Source organism: Amblyomma americanum, chromosome 2 (assembly GCF_052857255.1).
Source record: "Amblyomma americanum isolate KBUSLIRL-KWMA chromosome 2, ASM5285725v1, whole genome shotgun sequence".
Lineage (NCBI taxonomy): Eukaryota > Metazoa > Arthropoda > Arachnida > Ixodida > Ixodidae > Amblyomma > Amblyomma americanum.
The window spans coordinates 217079025-217099362 of NC_135498.1; the positions used below are offsets into that span (position 1 = coordinate 217079025).

Genomic DNA, 20338 nt, shown 5'->3' on the forward strand with positions numbered 1-20338 from the left:
GGCCCGGCAGCGTTGGGATGGTTGAACGGTCCGGCCGTACAAAGACTCTGAAATGACAGCGCCGTTGCGTGTCAAGTTTTTCCCCTTTGGCAGCAATCGGCATTCTGGCGCGCCCGATGAGCATTTTTGCTTTCTAATGCGTGGTGCGCGAACAGTTAGCCCTGACTGTCGCCTGCCAGGTACTCTCCGTCTGGGGCGGCGCTCCAGCCTCTTCTGAAATCTCTTACGTCGTGATTTAGCTCGCCCCTCTTTTTCCGTGTACACTGCTGTTCCCACTGAATAACGTGCCACGCCACTTCTCATCTGCCGCTGCCTATCCACAACGTGAACGCCTCTTGCGGCCGAGAAGCACGCCTTCACCTTGCCCTTCCTGTTGCTACCGTCTGAGTCACCCGCAGGCGTAGTCTGAGAGGACTCGACTTTGTTGCGTTTAGGGTACACTCGGCGGCGACGACTTTTTCTAGTTGTCCGATGGTTTTCTGCGTGCGCTTCCTTTTTTCCAGAATCATTGGTGGAAACCATCGCTGAAACTTCACGCAGCTCTTTGCTGTCGCCCGGCGCGCTCAACGCGTCTACCAATACAGCTGTCTGAGTTAGCGCTGCCTGCGTTCTTTGTATCGACAGCTCGACCGACACGAGCGGCGCGTCCTCAGCTGCCAGTGATGGCCTACAGGCCACCTCGGCGACAACTTCAGCTGAACCTACTGTTACTTTTAAAGTTTGTCCTGCACTTTCGCAGTTCTAGGGAACTAATCTGCCAGGGACAGCGACGTCAGACTCAGAATTAGCATCTCTTAATTCCGGCCTCGCTCTTTGTGTTTCCAGCACTTGCACTTTTTCTGTCTCGCTGGCCTTTTCTTGTGCTATACTCTCCGAACGAAGACGATACGTTTCGAGCTTCAATTCCAGCGATTACCTCTCTACTTCTGCGATCTGCAACCGCAGTTGCAGCATTGCTAACCGCGTCGATGTCGCCTCAGGTGCGGCGCTCTTCTGACCTCCGCCCATATGGCCCGCGGGCGCCAATGGGTCTTTTTCTGGCATAGGAGCCAGCACCGTTTCCTGTCCATTTGCATAATCGCCAACCGCTGTCCATGTTGCGCATCCTCTAGTGGCGGAAACTGCATTTGCATCAATTTTATTTCTTTAAGCTCAAGTTGGAGCTTCAACTTTTCAATTTCAAACATTTGAGCCTTGCGCTCCCTTTCGTTCCACAAAGCTTGCGTCATATTTTCTAGTGCCTGCTCTGTTGACGCAAGTTGCTCGAAATGCTATAGACCATTCCCCCCTGCAGCATCCATCTCTGCATCAGTCATTATAGCGCTACCCTATAGCGAACGACAACTACACAGACATGGCAGTTTCGGAGAAAGCAAACAGGTGTCCTACCTCTTTCGATGCTCCGACGACCGCAGCGCTGTGAATCTCAGCCTGATGACAGCGGGCTCCCGGGAAGGTATAGACGCCCACGAGTTGATCCTGGTCCCTCAGCAGCTCACTGCCTCGGACCTCGCTTGACTTGGTCGCTTGGTTCTCAACCTTTTCGATGTGGACGCTGGGTTCTTTTCAGCTGCTCGCTGACTCGACCCCCGATGGCTTTTCGTTGCCCGGCTCCTTCAGCTCCTCGCTGACTTGAGCCTCCGACGTCCTCTCGAACTCGACCCGTGACCTGAAGCTCTCGACGTCGTCTTTCGACGCAGCTTCACATTTTCTCCTTTAGGACAAACAGCTTGTCCACCGACTTGTTCTTCTCACCTTCCGTCCAATGCCTTGAGTAGAAAGAAGTTGCGATCCTGTGTCTACTGCGCCAGTTGCGATCCTGGGTCGACTGTGCCAGTTGAATTTCCGCCTTCAGGTAGCGATAAGAGGAATCATTTGATGATGAAATCGGGGTTTCTTGATGACCCGGTGGTTCTACTCGCAAACATTCACATTACTCAAGGAAAGGAGAAGGTTAACTATTTATTTACAACATAGGTAAAAAAACGAGAAGAAACAAAGCAAGGAGAAAACTATTTATATGACTAAATCGTGGATCAGACGAATTCATCCCCCGCTCAACCCAGAGCGCTTGGTTTTAAACCCTCTGTCTCCGCCCTTAGCGGGGACAGCAACCAATAAGATAACAAAAGACCCATCTCGCCAATCAGTGGTTAGGGAAAGGAAAATAAGGTCCGCCCACTGATCAGAGATTGGGGAAAAAGTTCTGATTAAAACATTTGGGAAGGAGGTTTCAAATAACCACACAAACAACACAAACGCGACTTCCGTTCCCCACGCCACCCACGGCACCACAGATGCTAGAAACATGTGCCGACGAGGCGATGACTCAGGTTGTTGACAGCAACAAAGAGAACACAGTCGTTAAGGGAATAATCCGTTTCCTGTCACTCGGCTAATACTCAGTCGTATCTCGTGCGCCCCCGAAACCTCGTCAACCCCTTAACAACCACATGTCGACAGCTGTACATGGTTAGCGTTTTTCCCGGCGGGTCGTGACGGCGCGGCGTAAACGAGGACGTCCGCCGCACGAAGGGGAGGCAGGGACGGAACGGGCCCCTTTGTTGGGGACTTCCGACCCCACTGGAGCGGCCTTCCCTGCGGACACAATATCAACGAGTTCCCGGAAAGGTCAGCGAACTCCGCAGTCCTCAAGGCTGTGAACTGGCTGCTTTGTTTGCCTTTGCGTACTGTGCTTCCTTGACACTTTCTTTTGCTTCGTGTCGGCAGCCTTTGAGCGGCATACTCTGGCCAGATGCCCAATCTTGCTGCATGCGTTGCACCGGGATTTGGCGTGCTGCCATACTGTTGCGTAGTGCGGCTCTCCACAGCGATAACAACTTATCGTCTGTTTCATTTGCTTGCTAATCGCACTGTGAACTGTCTGCGCTTTGGTCATGCCCTGAGCTTGCATCAACATGCTTGCGTCTCTTTTAGCCGTCTCAATTGCAATTAGGAGCTTGACTGCTGACTCGAACGTCAGGTTTGGCTCTTCAAGCAGGCGACGTTGCATTGACGCGTCATTAATGCCGCAAACGAGTCTGTCCCGCAGCATGTCAGGAAGGAAGGTGCCGTACTCACAGTTTGCTGAAAGCTTTTTCAGTGATGCGGTGTAGTCACTGACAGACGCCTCCGGTTGGCGAGAGGGACTATTCAATCTGAAGCGGCAGTCCACCACGGAAGGCTTCATGTAGTGACCCGAAAGCACGGAAAATATCTCGTCGATAGAGACTTCATCTGGAGTTTTAGGCGTCAGCAGGCTCCGTAGTAAGGAGTAGGTACTGGACCCGCAGCAAGTAAAGAACACGGACTTTTTCTTCTCCTCTGGAACGCTGTTGGCGTCGAAGAACAGCTTGACTCGCTCAAGGTACTCCGTCCAGGCTCCTCCTTCCCCGTGGAATGGCTCCAATGCTCCGTAGGTCGGCATGGTTGCAGATGATGCGATGCCGGAAAACATTTACCTCGTCGCCAGAATTGTTATAATATTGTAAGGAGGTGAGCATAGAAGCGAATGCCGAAACGGGTCACCGACGTGCCTTAACGAGGGCGCGGGACGACAGTACACGTTGCTGGCGGGAGTCAGACTGGCCCCTCTCCTTGAAAAGCGGGGGAGCGTTTATCTTTTCCCTTTCCCTCGTGCAGCTGGGTGCCGCTGAGAAGGCGCCTGCGGTGTCCTTGGCGTCTGCTGCCTTGGGGAATCGTCACAGTTTGGATCGGTTTTATGGGGTTGAACCTGGGGTGTAACCTCTTAACCTGAGTCGCTATTGGGACAAAAGACTCGGGTTACGAATGACGCCGTAGCCACTCTGGAAAATTTCGAACCTCTGGGGTACGTTCTTTAATGTGCACTGACATCGCACAGTACACGCGTCCCTTTGTAGCACTTCGCCTCCATCTAAATGCGACCACTGTGGCCGGGATCCAACCCGAATCTTTCGGGCCAGCAGCCGAGCGCGCACTAAAACCATTGATTAGTCATCGCGGCGGCGAAAGGATAGGGAAGCGCGAAAAAAAATACCATAAAGCAAGTGCTCATTAAGGAGGGGGTCTATTCTCGAAATTCACATTCGCCGGTCGGCGCCATTTTGCCTCTCTGATTGTCTGTCAGAAGTGTCAGTCAGTGACAAGGCAGGGCAAAGTGGGTGTCAATCATCGTTTGTTGCATTCGCACTTTTCGCGCTGACGTCAAATTGACGTAGCACTGAAAAAACATTTTAAGCAGCGCTATTCTTGGTGCCAGGCTAGTAAATATAAGTGATTGCAGAGGGAAAAACAAGGTACAGGTGGTACGTATGAGAACACATGCGCTCGGCTTGCCAATTTAGAGAAAATAAATGTACACTGAGAATGGCCGCTTCCTGAAATCTGATTGGCTCGAACAATCCACGTGTAACACGTGATACGCACACATTTTGCAGTGATTAATAATGTCAAATTGACGTTTCATCATTTTTACGATGTGCCGCCATTGCTAAAAATGGCTGCAATTCGCGGCTGTAATTTCGCCCGGCGAAAGGTACCCGAATTATGCAAATGAGTGAATGCAACGCTGATTTATACGACGTTAGGTCGCGGCAGTTTTACATGTATTTATTTGAAGCCAAAACTAAGCTTATAAAAGCAGCCGTTATCACGATCATCGTGACGCCTTCGATATGCCTGACGAACTGTTCCGCGGACATTACCGACACACGAAGGATTTGGTGATGTGGCTGCGCGACGATCTTGAGCGGAAGCGCGTGTACACAAGTACTGCTGACAGTGGAGCAGCAGGTGCTGTGCGCGCTCCGCTTTTACGGCACAGGCAGCTTTCAGGGAGTGGTTGCCAGCGACGAACATTTGGCTATTAGCCAGCCAAGTCTCACTCGCTGCATTCACGGAGTAACAGACGCCTTTGTAAGCTGCCTGGGACAGGAATGGATTTTGTTCCCATAGAGTCCGGCGGAACTGGCGACTGCGCGAGAGGGGTTTCGGCAGCTGAACAGCAGATTCCAGGGGTGCATAGGTGCCATCGACGGAACTTTAGTTTGCATCCGTGCACCATCTAACGCAGTCAAGAAGGCGGCGTACTTCTGCCTCAAAAGGGTACTACGCGTTGAACGACATGGTGGTAACCAGCCTTGTAACGGGGCACTTCGATGCCCTTTGCTCATTTGTAACATAGTCGAATGCAAGCCAAGAACGAAGCGCCAGGAGGCCGTCCAGCCAGTGGTGTCGACCGATTTTCATGACGCCGCGGTTAATCTGGTTAAGCTGTGTTTCAGCTCATTGCACCTGCGAGCTCCTGAGACCTCATGCTCACATGTGCAAGGCGATTAAATACGGATTAACCGCGGCGTCAACAATAGCTGACGATACCACTGATTGGAGGGCCTCCTTTGCGGAGTATTTTGGTATGTAAGTGCTCTGCACTTACGCGAGCATTAGTTTACAATGAAGCGAAAACTACCTATTGGAGAGAGCGGGTTAACATATGTGACCGCAGTGGAAAGTATAAAAAATGGTTCGATCATAACTTTTGAAAAACAAACATGCAATGCCCGCAATGTGCAGAGGGACAGGAGTTCAGTCGTTCCAACGGTCTAATGAGTGTTAATTAGCCACGTGGCATTGAAGAAAAAATAAATGAGGCAATAGAGTGGATACTTCTTTCAGCAGTCAAGTATACTTTAGCAAAGAAGCCTAATCTGTACATTAATAGAGTAAACAATTAGCACGAACAAGATACACCCAGAACTCACGTGCTCTCAAACAAGACATGCACAATTACTGTTACTTTTTAACGCTATGATGCTTCGTGCTGGTGCTTTTTCGCCACGTTCACAGTGAAATTTATTTTGTAAGTCACAAGTCTACCAAGTGTTCCAGGCACTTGTCTTGGAAACATGGGCAATGTGTTGCATTCAGTGTGTTGCTTATGATGCGTTTTGCTGTACACGGCGGAGTATTGATTGGGTGATAGTAGTATTGATTAAGTGATAGTATTGATTGCAGAAATTTCATTTACAATTTCGTTTCATTTCCTCTGCACTGCTCCTAGCGAGGACTACAAAGTATTATCGGATGTCAGTACTTGCAAGTAAGCTGACATGAACATATAAAAGCACTCAAGTAACACGAGGAGCAGTGCTGCACATGGCACAAGTAAAAAACGTGTGCCGAACTTATGATACTACTTGTAATTAACATTGTTCAAGAATAACATCTACTGTAACAGCAGAAATAAGCATAACATCTGCATCATAACATGTATGGCATACTATAGTAAACTGAGTCAAAATAATAAAGGCATTTTTTCACATTTCTTCACAAGTGTGCGATGCAAACCTGCATATCAGGGCACTGGATGCGGCATTCCCTGGATCTGTTCCCGATTCATTCGCGTGGTGTGCTCACCCGGTACACTATGACCTGTGCCATCACAACTTCCTCCAGTCTGGTGAATACTTACTAGGTATGTGAGTGGTGAGGAGATATCTGCACTGAAGAAATGTGAATGCAGCGAGTAGATTTAATCGAGAAGTTTAATAATAATAATACTTGATTGCGCCAAATGTTTAAAAAATGTTCAAAAATCCGGCCTGCCAAAGCCTCATATGGTTAACAAGAATAAAAGCGCAACAACACGACACAAAGAAGGAGGAAACCGACAGGACAGGACAGTGGCAGAGCCCGACAGGCAACGGAACTGCATAGGCATACACACAGGCATAAACGCTCATTAAAAATTATGGAACATAAAATTATTACAGTGGCAAAACAAATATAGGCAGAAAACTCATGTTACATGTAAAAAACAAAAAAAACCTCATCAGAATAAATTGCGAGGAAGGAAAGCCAAAGTGGCATGACAATACCTCAGATCAGTGCAAAAAATACAGCAGCAATCAATGAAATCACATGAGTTACATAACAGGTGGTAAAGCATATGTGTAAAACGTCGTGTGCCCACTAATTAGTGTATCGCAGCATCTTTGTTATTTTATATTTAGATATTGCCTTGCAAAAACTTGGAGGCAACCTGTTAAAGTAAAAAGGAACGTAATATTCTCTTGCTCGCTTTCCATATCTTATAGACCGTCGGGGAATACGAAAAGGTTCCTTCGGTCGAAAAGACCGTGTGGGTCACTACACCAAAAATGTTTCATGACACTCGTTTCCATCAAAAGGCCGTCAAGATCAGGTAGCGAAAATACCTTAAAGACATCTGAATTGCAGTAAAGGCCTAAATCATAGCCGATATTTTTTAACAAAGATCGTAGGAGAGAGTTGATCCTGTACTTGCAACGAACTGCACAGTGACCATAAATCGTTATGCCATAACGAAGCACGCTATAACCAAGAGCGTTTACAATAACTTTGCATGTTGAAAGCGCCGTGGGGTACCTAATGTTGTAAAGCACACAGGAGAACAGCTGATGGTTTAAATATACCCTCTTCAACGGGCTGTGAAAGAACCAGTCCATAGTAATAGGTGCTGCAGCTTGAAGAGAAGAAAGTGAGTCAGAGTAGTTCAGCAACTGGGATACGAGGACAGTATCGTCATCATACTGATACAGGCCTACAGGCACAGCGTTGGAAAGGTCATTCACGTAGACGTTAAATAACAGGGGACTAATTATAGAATCCTGAGGAACGCCAGCTTTTATTAGCAAAGAAGCGCTGTCTGCCTGCTTAATCGAGACGTATTGCGTTCTGTGCTGTAAAATTTTCCAAAGCGAAAGAAACAGTCCGCGGAAGACTAATCTGTACAGTTTACACAGTAACACACTGTGACACACGCTGTCGAAAGCCTTGCTGGCATCACGAAACAGTGCACACACTACTTGGTTATGTTCAAAAGATCGATTTTACATGTCAGAAGAGTCCCCCAAAAGCATTTCCATCCCTTTACCTAGCACAAAACCATACTGACGCATTGGCAGGATTTTGTGCTCATCAAAAAAACTTTTAATTATAACCAGCAGATGTTTTTCTAATATTTCAGTCAAACAGGGCAAAACTGAAATAGGACGATAATTGTCATACCCATTATGGGCACCACCTTTGTGAATTGAGGTAATTATAGCCACTTTCATGTTCGCCGGGATCATGCCACCTGAGATAATGCTGTTGAACAGCGATATCAACACGCCTTTAAGTACGTCGAACAAGGTTCGCAGATATTCAATTGAAATGCTATCTATTCCCACAGATGTATTGCGCAAAAATAATTCAACGTGGCTCATGAACACAGTGAACACTTGAACACTTGCCATGTCATATGGATGTCACATTGATGCGAGGTCACAAGCCAAGGAACAGGACGACATAATGAAATATGATTTAATGGATGCGGTCTTAGCTGAGCGCTCCGTCCCTTCTTCTTCTCCGTAACATAATGAAGGCTTTGCAAGTTCATTTTATGAGGCATATGTGTTAGTTTGAGCACTATTTGACTGTTAACAAAAATGTTTGCTTGGAGTATAAAGCAAGGAATACTGTGTATAAATTAAAGGCGCACTGAGGACAAATATAATTTGGGCTGTATGAATCGGGTATGGCATTGTGAACTCAAAAAGACCACTTTCTTTATGAAATGAAGTGTTATAAAATAGAAAAGGCCAGCAAACGAGACACAGGCTTCGCCATCACCATCACATTTTGCAAGTAAAACATGTGCACCGGCGCCAATTTTTGGTCGCTGATTCCACAGGCTATTCACTTCACAGCAGTGTCACCCCACCCTTTTTAGCAAGACCACAAGAAGTTTCAATCGAATGGCAGGAAGAATTTTTTATCCAAGTTCCTCAGTGGTAAATGTGTGTTTTGTTGCAAGACAAACGTCACCATAGGCAGAAAGAGTCAGAGAATCAAGTTTTATTCACAGCAGTTGCTGGATGGAGTGTTCCCCAGTGTCCCTTTAAAGAATGCAAGCAAATAACTCAGAAAACAGGCATAAGTAACACAATATCGAGAGAGAGAGAGAGAGACTCTTTAATGAAGAAACAGAGAATTTAGCGGCGTTTCAATATCGCTGGCATGCTATTCTGCGTAGGGAGGGGAATTTGGGAGATAAAGACTGAAGGAGAGCAGCGTGGAAAAGGTAGAAAAAAAAGACGAAGATAAAATGCAGGCATGAAATGGGTACTAAGGATGCAGTGGCGAGTATTGATGTAACCTATGGAATGATGGAGTGCATAGTCCGACGAATGGGCTGACGAAGTTCACTGCAAGAAGAATGCATGAAGGTAACCTGCAAGTGAATTTAGAGCTTATCGAGATGTCCAATGTCTTTTAAATATGTAAAAAGAAAGTTCATTGCAAGTCTCTGTTGCCTGAAGCAGGCTAAGGGGCCTAAAACTTTGTCCATTGTTAGGGGCACTGGGCAGAGCTTCTGCATGCAATGTTCATAGTACGCACGCTCGTTAACATACGCAGGGCACTCAAGCAGGATATGTTCCACAGTTTCTATCCACAGAGAGCACTATTGCACATTTCGATGTACCTGGCTTCCAGAGGTCTTCGTCTCTCGTCAGAAAAGAGTGTTGCAATGGCGTTTACAAGAAAAACGATGACCCGGTATCCGCTGCTCCTAGGCGGACGATCGCTGCCATATGTACGATCTCAGCGATTCCTGGGTGTTGTAATCGACTATAATCTGTCATGGTCACCTCTGATCAAAAAACTCCGTGCGAGGATTACTGCAGCATCGCAAGTGTTCAGGTTCATGGCGGGAACAAGGTGGGGTAGCAACTGCCGATCAATGCTTCTGCTTGAAAAAGCCTACGTTGAAGGAACCTTGCGCTACCGTCTACCAGTGCTTCAAAGATTATCTACATCAAGCAATAAGACTCTCAATGCCGCACGGAACAACTGCCTGCGAATATGTCTTGGCCTCCCAAAGGGTTCCTCTGCATCAGGAACAGTAGCGGAGGCAGGATGTCTCCCACTAGAGGTAATTGCCGCCCAGGAAACTATGCGTACCCATCTCCGCCATGTCCTGCAAGGGAAAAAGCACTTCCTACACCATGTCCACCTAACTCACAGCAACTCTAGCTTTGGCAAGGCAGTGCAGCTCCTGCCCCTTCCTACTATTAATCAGCCTCAGAAACTACTACCTCTGGCCTTTCCTCCATGGACACTCTCTCCTCTAAAGGTGAAGAAGTCTGTTCCAGGTGTGAATGCATAGAGCCGCATGCCACAGGCAGCACTTCTGCAAGCTACTCTCGCCTACTTAATCGAAGAATATACGCAGCACACCCATAACTTCACCGATGGTTAAACTACTAAAGAAACTTCTTCTTGTGGCCTTTATGTGCCCTCAACAGGCCATGCCCTTTCTTATTGGCTGCAGCGGAGGACCTCCTCTACAACAGCTGAGCTTTCTTACATCCGTTTCTTACATCCTGCGCCGAACCGCCGGCCGTTGGGTTATCTTCACCGATTCAAAAGCATCTCTGCAGATCCTGGCCAACCTGCTGAAGAAAACGAATCACCAGCCAGTTTCCCTGGACATTGGGTATATCCATCATTTAGCTATTGCCGCAGGCCACTGCATAACATTTCAGTGGGTACCTGCTCACTGTGGCATTATGGCTAATGAAAAAGCAGATGAAGCGGCCCGTAAGGGCCATCAACATCAGTGATACATTCGAAGTTTTCTCACGAAATCTGATGCGTCCCAAATGGCTAAAAGTTTTGCGTACGAAGAAACGTATCGGCTTTGGAGTTTGCCGACACATCAGTACCAATTTCTTCGCTCAATCGACCCACATCTTAGATCAAGACTCTCACCCAGAATTCCTCGACAACTCGAAACACTTTATCACCGACTTCGTCTGAATTCTGCATATACAATATCGAGTAATACATAACCTATGAATAGGGACATACAAAATTAAAAAGAAAGATAGTTCATAAAATATGAAATATTCATTAAATAAAAACATTGCGCCACTCAAAATAGTGACGTTGAAGGCATATAAATAACGCAAGTATTAAATTAACAATTGATATTGAAAGTAATGTTGGCAGACATAAGAATATAGAGGTAAGCATGAACAAGCAGCCTATAAAAGTGAGGTAAATAAAGTGTCAATAGTTGCTAGCATCAATAAAATGGAACAAAAAAAGCAACAAGCACTTATATTGAACAAGGGTCATGAAGAGACTAAAACGTTATTTTCCATTCACATGCAGGTGACGGCGCCTACCCATTGCAGCCATGGGTCATCACGCCTATCCCCGGTCATCACGCACATGGCAGTCCAGCAGCCAGATTCAATAGTGCTCATTCTGCACTCAGGTCCGTTGTTGAGCGGACAGTTGGTGTCCTGAAGAGTCGGCTCAGATGTCTTCAGAGGTACCGAGAACTGCACTATGAACCGGAGGTCGCTGCGAAGATTGTTGCAGCCTGTGCAGTGTTGCACAATGTGTGCATTTATGTCCGGCAGCCTTATCTCGACACCTACGACAGTGATGACCCTGATGGGGACACAGACCAGTGTGAAGAACAAGAAATCCCCGCACTCTACCGGATAGGCAGGAGCAAGCTTGAGCAGCTGCTGCAGGCATTCGCTCACAGGCACCACCGGTAGGCATCCTGCCTGCTCTACTATCTGCCTCACCAGCACCAGCCGCGTTGTAAGCACCGCCAGCCACATCACCAGTACCTTCAGGCAAGTCAACAGCACCATAAGGCATGTCACTTGCATCTGCCACCAGTTTTTGCTGTGCTGCATACTATGTTTCATGCAGTAGCAAATATGTTGCCGCTTTCGGTTTTGTGTTCATGTGTACAGTGAAAACGTAAATGCAACATTTTTCCCCCATGCTTGTGCCATGCATGGTAAAACAGCGCGGAAAAAACACGAGGACGGAACAAACACGATGACACAGCGCTCGTGTCGTCGTGTTTGTTCCGTCCTCGTGTTTTTTCCGCGCTGTTTTACCATGGATAACAGTAACCAACTTGCTCAGCTTTCCGTACTTCTTGTGCCAAGGCATGGGTTCCATGACATGGTGCTTTGCTGCGTCTGTAAGCCTAAAGAACGTTTTTTTTCCCTGGGCATTTTTTTTTTCTGAAACAGGAAATTCGTGCTTCTTGCTCTACGTCGGTATCAACTGGATGTGATCTGAACACAGTGCTGAAGTGATGCTGAAGAAATTGCAGTACACGGTGTACTTCCTTAAACTAGTAGGGGTTGATGGCATGCGAGGTTAACAGCAGCAGGGATTCTTTAATGTACACTGACATAGTAAAGCACATGGACATGTTTAGCATTGACCTCCATAAAAATGTGGCCGCAGCTTGAATCTGCAACCTAGTGATGCTCAGCAGCCAAACCTTACAGTCGTTCAGCCGAAACAAGAGTGGCTACTTCCAAGCTGCAAGCTCTACGTGTGGGTTGTGCAGTGATGTGTGGTTTTGCAGTGTTGTGAAAAAATCGGCTTTGCGCATACTGTGTTTGTGTGCCATGTGCATCGTGATTTCAGTTGCCGTTGTAGAATGGACAGTGCATGATTTGTGCCTTGGTCCTGTGCTCTTTATGTGAAAAGTGGTTCTACTCAGTGCACCAGTGCAGTGTGAGTGTGTATGCAACACGCCAAACGAAGAACCATCACTTTCAGCACCTAGCCATGAAACAATATCTATTATTTCCCTTCAGTCTCGAGCTTCACTGTTATGGTGGAGTTACAAGTCTTCTCGTTCGGGACAAAACCCACTGGTGATCACTGTATTAGTGCTATTTTGCTATTGGCAGTTCAGTGGGCCATGATGTGTGCAGTCCCAATTTGTAATGCTGAATTCTTTTGATTGCCTTAATTGCATTAAGATTTCATATTCTGTGCGGCGTTTTGTGCATCGTGGTTGACTTCTTTTCTTTGCTGCCTTCGCAAAGATTGAGCGCAACTTCCGCTTCATTGAATTGATATAACGTAATATTCGCAAAGGCGCCGCACGCAGCTGTGAGTCTGTTGTGTCTAATTATTGTGTATATCGGACTGGCGTGGTGTTCATCATGTGTGGCCGCACATCATGTTTGGTTTATGGTTTATGGGGGTTTAACGTCCCAAAGCAACTCAGGATATGAGGGACGCCATAGTGAAGGGCTCCGGATAATTTTGACCACCTGGTGTTCTTGCACCGACGCACAGTGCACACGCCTCTATAATTTTGCCTCCATCTAAATTTGACTGCCGCGGCCAAGGCCGAACCTGCTTCTTTCGGGTCAGCAGCCGAGTACCATAGGCACTGAGCCATCGCGGCGGCGCACACATTATATGTATGGAAGCAAGTGCTACCGCTACGGCAGTCTCCTCAGTCATCGTGCTTGAGCTCATGTTCCCAACGGAGCCCATGATCTGAATTGAGTCAGTGGCATTTGTAACCACTAGTCCCTTAGTGTCTGTGCTGGACAGGTATTTACCCGCATCGACATATAGCAAGTTTTGGTCACAGCCGTATTGGCACATGAGTGCCTTGACTCTGGCTGTTCTACAGCGAGCGTGCAGCTCGGGGTGCATGTTGCTCGGGACCGGGGCTACTGCGATCTTAGCTGCGAGTTTGGGCGGGGTGGCGTGGTACCAGCTCTTCTGCCGTGTTGTGTTGCCCCAGCTAGAGCAGGTGGTGTGTCGAGGTGTACGGGGGCAGTCCGAGGACTGTCTAGACCGCCAATCGCAGGAGGACATTCAGCTGATTCAACTCGCTTCGACTGTGTAGTTGATAAGGTGCGTGGAACTTCACACGGCTGATTAGCAAGGCCTGCACGATTTGCACGGTGTCACTTTCCATGGCTCTTGAATGGATGGAAAAAATATTTTCGTCAGAACGCATGTGTGGACGATTCCGTGCTAGATGGCCATCAACCCATAGCTGACTGTGACCTGGGTGGCCCACTCCAGGGCCCTGGTCTGGACGACCGTGTCTGAACTGGTCAACATGGCCTCCCACTGCTCGAGAGAAGGATCACGCAGACTATCCGCCGCTGGTGGCGCTATGCTACAGCTCCATAATATGTGGTCATAGGTTGTCAGTTCCTGGCACCATTTGCATTCCGGCTGAACGTCCGTGTAGATTTTGTTTAGCACGCCCGGGTTATACTAAGATCTAGTCTGCAATCTTCGCCAGACGCTTTCCTGTGCCTTCACCAATTGCTTGTCCGGGGCGGCTAAATTCTCCGCTAAAGTTTGTAATGGTTAGTAATGTCGTGAAAGGACACCAGCCCACCTCTCGTGGACCTCCCCTGGAACTTCCTGCTCACCTGCTCGGCTGACGAAACCTCGAGCATTCATGGGAGCCGCCTCATTCCCAGGGTTCCCAGAGTGTGCTGGTACCCAGACAATTTCCACCTCCGCAGTTCCTCGCCCCTTGGCCCGATGTAGCAATCGTGCCGCTGTGACAGATATTCTGCCTCTCGCCAAATTTCGGATGCCTGTTTTACAGTTGCTGAAAATCAGGTCAGGTTTAGTAGTAGCTATAGCTAGCGCTATCGCTGCCTCCTCTGCAGTTTTTGAGGAGCGGATTTTTACTGATCCAGAGGTGACCAAGCGTCCCCGTCCGTCCACCACCGCAACTGCAAATAAGGCACGGTTCAGACAAGTTCAAAATAAAGTTGAAAGTTCAGACAGTTCAGACAAGTTCAAAATAAGGTTGACAGTTCAGCGCAAGTGTGTGTTTGTTTCCTCCCTGTGTCCTTGTCTGCTAGCGCTGCGATTCCATGATGTTCGATCACCACCAACTCGCACTCGCTCGTACTTCCCGTACTTAGCTTGTAAAGCTCTGACTCTTCCCTTCTTGCGGTCCTCGTGATATATCGGTGGTATATTTTTGGGCAAAGGTTTTATGTACAAGCCTTTGTGCATTTCTCTCTTCACCTGAATTTTCATCTCTCCGGCGGGAGCATCAACTCCACTGCCGATCCTCTCCAATATGTCCCTTCCTACTCTCGCTTTTGGAAAGTCTACTGTGTTGAATCACCAAGTGAGCCTCCCGCAGTTGGTCCAGGGTGTCGTGCACCTTTAATCCCAGCAGCCTTTCAGTAGACGCATCGTTAGGCAACCCAAGGGCCGCCTTATACGCCTGCCTAATCATAGCCTCCACCTGGCCTTTCTCCGTCGCGTCCATCTTCATATAAGGAGTCGCATACACTATTCTACTGAGCACAAACGCCTGTAGAAGCTTACACAAGTCCTTTTCCTTGACCCCTCTCTTGCGATTGGAAATTCTCCTGATTAGCCTCACAGTAGCACTGACCGTATTTTTAAGCCTTTCTAAAGCCTCCCTATTCTTCCTGTTAGCCTGCAAATACAGACCCAGGATCCTGATCGTTTGGACCTCAGCGACCGGTGCACCCCCTACTTTCACCTCTAGCAGTGGTGGCGGCACATTGTGCCTCGCATGTATCCGTCTTGGTTTATCCCTAAGTAAAAAAGCTCGGACTTGGGCTGAGAGCACAAAAGTCCTGTTTTCCTGCAAACTCCTCCACAATATCCACTGCCTGTTGTAGAGTTTCCTCCATTTGTGCGTCGCTTTCCCTTGTTACCCATAGAGTAATGTCATCCGCATAAAATGTATGTTTAAGTCCCGATATCTCTGCCAGCCTCGGCGGTATCTTGATCAAGGCGAGATTAAACAAGAACGGCGATAAAACCGACCTTTGTGATGTCCCCCTGCCCCTCAACAGGAAGGGATCCAATTTAACTTCTCCGACTACAATCTCCGCAGTCCTACTCTCCAGAAATGATCTGATGTATCGGAAGGTTCTACCCCCCGGTCCTATGTCTGATAGGTTCCTTAATATGGCCTCGTCCTATGTCCGATAGGTTCCTGAATATTGCCTCACGGGTAACATTTTCAAAGGCCTTAGTGAGGTCGAGCTCCAAGATAGCCTTGGTGCCCGTGCCGTACCCAGGACCAACCACGTCCTTTTTGAGTTGTATCATGACGTCCTGCGTTGATACATTAGCCCTGAAGCCAATTATTGTTTCAGATATCAACTCCTTGTCCTCCACATAACTCTGAAGCCTGTTGCGGACCGCATGCTCCATCAATTTGGCCAAGCAGGACGTCAGCGAGATGGGACGAAGATTCTCAATACCTCCTTCCCTGGTTTAGGAAGAAATGTAATCCTAGCATGCTTCCACTCTGCCGGGATCTCGCCGGCAGCCCAATACGACTCTTGGAGATGCAGCGGATCAAGTGAGCCATCTGCGCAGATTACTTCTGGAGGTGCTGTACAGGGTAGGAGGTACAGGCCCAGCACTCGCAGTCTGTCTACTGTAGGGGTGGGAGTGCCTTCGAGATGGAGGTCGATATCGGTGTCGACTACTTGGGTCCTCGAACACGTGCGGATAACGAGCAGTTCCGAATTCTCAGGCGCGCACATAAGCCCGCTCTCAGTCGCATAGTTTTGCATCACCTAGATGGCTTCTTGAAGGCTATCTTGGGTGTGGCCGTCAGAGCCTGTCGTCATCCATATCGTTCTACTAGCCTTAGTAGCACGGCCCGCCATGCATGATCTCACTGTGTCACTCTGACTGCCAAGGGACATTTTCTCCTATGTCTCTCTCAAAGTTTGCAACTGCGTACGAGCCTCACCTCACTGGGCGCCTGGTTCCGACTCTGCATTAAAGCAAGCATTGCTTGCAGAGTCCACACCAGCTCGTTTGTGGCGTAAGCCTGCCGCGCCATATGGCCTTCAATCTGTATTGCAAAGACAACATACCTATTCATAAACAATGAAAACTTTAAGAGAAACAACAGTGAAGGAATTTTTGATTACTTACCCTTGCCATATGGGCCCTGATGTGCGCCAGGTCGCCGCCTATTTGTTGAAGCTGGTGCTCCTGACTAGTCACCAGGCGCCCCTGCTGGTGTTGTTGGCAAGGCACGCCTTCTCTGTGCACAGGCTTGGCGCAGAGGCCTATGAGGAAGGCTATGAAGCCGCCTGTGCACAGGTGGCAATGCTTGGGGGTGGCGGCTGGTGATGTGAAGGTGCTGGCGTGGGCCTCTGCATGTGTGTTATTGCAGTGTGTTGTGAACACCTTTGTGAAATACTGGAGTAACTACTCATTACCGTTCACCTAAGTGCACCCTTATGGTAAAAAGGAAAGCCACAGAGTCCATTACAAAATCATTGTGCTCTGGGTATTGAACCAGGGACCACCCTCTGTTCAGTGCAGTTTGTGTGCCAAGCAAACCAGGATGGCTAACAGATGGTAGGCAGAGAGCGAATCGATCAGCAACTCGAAGTGGGAATGGTGCATGTTCAATTAGTTTAGGAGACACTTTGGACTGAATGCCTATGTGCAGAAATGTGGACATTTCACATGCATCGACTTTATGGCATGTATACTGTTATTTTCAATCTTTTACTTTACTTCATTGTGTGCCATCTTTAGGACACATACTTAACTGTTTAGCTCAGGTACTGCTCGCTGAAGTGTGCCTACCAAGCACATCGCAACTTGGCCACTAATTCATAATGGTAATGCTGTGGTAACAAAAGCACAATTGTCGTCCTGAAGGAGGCATATTCCTTCAGAGTAAATCCGCAGCTACGGGGAACAACTGGTGCAGTGATTATTATTATTTGCTAGAACAACGCTTTAATTCGATGCGTCACCTTGCTTTCAAGTACCTACATGTAACTACATGAGGCATGCAAAGCTGCTGTGAAGTGGTGTATGTCAGAAACCTGGATTCATGTAATCATGCTCGTCGGGTGGAGTTGTTTTTGCTGGTGCTGGCCTGGCTGCCTGGAAGTGCAGGAGATGGATCACATTACCTCATACATCATGTTTCAGTTGTAGCACGTTGCCTATTAAGGCTTTCAGCAGTTTGTTGCCATGTCAATTTGTGCAGGAATCCTTTAACATTAAAGGTACAAATTTTTTATGTAAACCTGTGTGCAGCGCTGTTTATACGGCATGCTAATAAGCCCTGTAAGTTGGAAGCAATCTTCGTGGTGCTTGTTTGTGTGTGTGCACAGCCACTTAGTGTACTGTTTGCAGTGCTGAGGTACAATTTTTTTTCATAACGTTCACAGAGAGGGATGCCCTGAAATTGTTTCGTACATTTCAGAAAGTGCACTACCCACATTGCCACCATAGCTCTGCGCATTTGTGTGTTGTGAAAATATGCGCTCTCTTGCTCTCAGTAATTGGAATAAAAAAGATTAGTATATGTTTTCAACGTCTTCAACTCATTCCTGTCAAGCACCGTATGCTGCACCGCGTTGTCAGAAGACTTATGACAGCGACATAAAACCTGTGTAACCCTTTGCATACTTCATGTGCAAACTTGTATTCCTGAGCATGCAATGCACATCTGAAACCGCCTTGCAATTTCACACTTCTTTCCCGCTAGCAAGTCCTTTTTTCTATGCAAAGTTTAAGACATTTTTGGCAGCAAGGTTTCTCACCTGCGGAGTTTCTGCCCGCGGGCGTGCTCCGAAAACAGCGGGGGCTCTGCAGCCACCGGAGCAGTCCTGGCCGACGATGGTAAGAATCCATGCGTCGACCTTGCTTAGGACTGCTCCAGGGTTCGGCAGCCCTCCGCCCGTTCTCCTGCATTAATTAATACGAGAGCTGACTATTACACACGTGCACTTCAGTGGTCGGACAGGCGAAAGAGAAGATGTAACTGTGTTGTGCATGCAGCTCACCTTTGGTCGGCAGCAGCCAGCGCTCCAGTTTCGCGGGCGGCTCGCACCCGCTCCAGCCATAGCCGCCTCCACGCTTCAGGCGAGCAAGTGGCCGGCCCTATGGCATTCAGCTGTTCTGCCAGCTGCATCCACAGCGCCCGCCTTTCCTCCGCCGATATGCTGTCACTGGCCGCGTGGGCCAACGCGCGGTTGTTTCGCATAAAATTAAGGAGCGCTTCGAGCTGGATAGCGCCGCAGCGCGGTGCATGCACCGCGCTGCTCGCTATCGCCGTCATTGCTGCCCGTTGCAGAGTCCATTTTAGATCTTCCACGATTGCGTGCTTCGTAGAGCTCTTCCCCGTATTTCTTACGGAACGTCCGTGATGGACAAACGTAAAAATTTTTCACATAAGTTCATTTCTTTATTACATTTTTTCATGCGACGAAAATAAGCTATGAAGCGGTAAATTTTCAGTAAAGCGTTTCCTTTTGCCTTCGCTGTATGGCCGCGCGAATACTCTCCCCCTTAACGCCACATGTGCCAACGAAGCGACAGCCAGGGACTGCCAAACAATTCTCAGTCATAGCATTTTTCACGCTCTGCCGCCAAGTTTTGTCGCTTCTTGTGGGTATAGCAGCGGCAGCGTCGCGAAGAACATCGCTTCACGCAGTCACCGCTAAACTACCTTCACTATTTGTGCGAATATTCGCGCCGCGTTAAGAACCAACGCTAGAGCCATATATTAATTTACTGGCCAACGAATATGTATGCACTGATACGCTGAGACCACAACGCATTGCACTGTTTCGCTCATGGCTGTATAGCTGAAACCGCATGGCGTGTTTTCCGCGAGCGAAAAACGTGACGCGTGGCGAACGCCCGCGTTGCCGCCGATGCGAGGGCACCCGCAACAAAAAAGGGAGCGGCGCTTTCGCGTCGCGTTGCGCTAGAGAGGTTCCGTCGAGATGCGCAGATAGCAGAGCCATCTGGTGGAAAAACTACAAAAACCAAAATGCCACGTGACTTACCCGAACTCTGACTGGCGGACGCGCCGCGTGAGGCGTTTTTTTCTACTCCGAGCAGCAGCACGCGGCGGCGCGATTTCGTGACGGATCATGCTGTGCACACGTCAAAATAACGCGCGCGTCCCACAATCCGCGCGTCAATCGCGCCTGAAATCGCCCCATGCGGTTCCGCCTTAATACGCGACGCGTACGCACCTACGTGCCGCAAATGCTCGGCTTCAGGCACGCTTTAGGGCATCTGTGTTTTTTGAACTTGGCGCAAGTATCAGACGACAGTATGTATCGTTTTCATATTTTTTTTCTTTCTTTTTCACTTTCGTCATCCCATTCTGCGTTGACGTACCTTGGCACCGCCCCGATGTAAGCGTCACGGGAACGCCCCGCTCTGGGCGGATCGGCGAATATCGTGAATAGGGCCCCAGGAAAAAAAAAAAGCAATAAATAAAGCTATTCGAAGATACAGACTAACCTATGTCCGCCGACGCGGACAGAAACGACATTTTCCTTTCTGTGAGAATGAGAGAGGGCTCGCTGATGCGGCAGAAGTAATTTGAACGGTGTTAGTTATTTCTTTGGCAAGGCGGCCACTATTCGTGATCACTGAGCAGCTCTCAAAGACTGGCAGGCAGCCGCAGTCCCTGCAGTGTCACCATTAAGGCGTCCGCCACGGTACCTTTGAATCA

General features: G+C 48.3%; 1 protein-coding gene and 1 pseudogene across 1 annotated transcript in view; one reads left to right on the plus strand and one right to left on the minus strand.

Annotated features, from left to right (window-relative positions):
* Positions 1 to 11579, plus strand: part of LOC144120365 (uncharacterized) — a 43013-nt gene extending 31434 nt beyond the window's left edge. Inside the window, exon 5 of the mRNA XM_077652727.1 lies at positions 11182 to 11579. Coding sequence (XP_077508853.1) covers positions 11182 to 11579 — 398 coding nt within the window. The remainder of the gene's footprint in view (positions 1 to 11181) is intronic.
* A 2257-nt stretch (positions 11580 to 13836) lies between these two features.
* On the minus strand, positions 13837 to 15927 carry LOC144119462 (uncharacterized; annotated as a pseudogene).
* Between the last annotated feature and the right edge of the window lie 4411 nt (positions 15928 to 20338).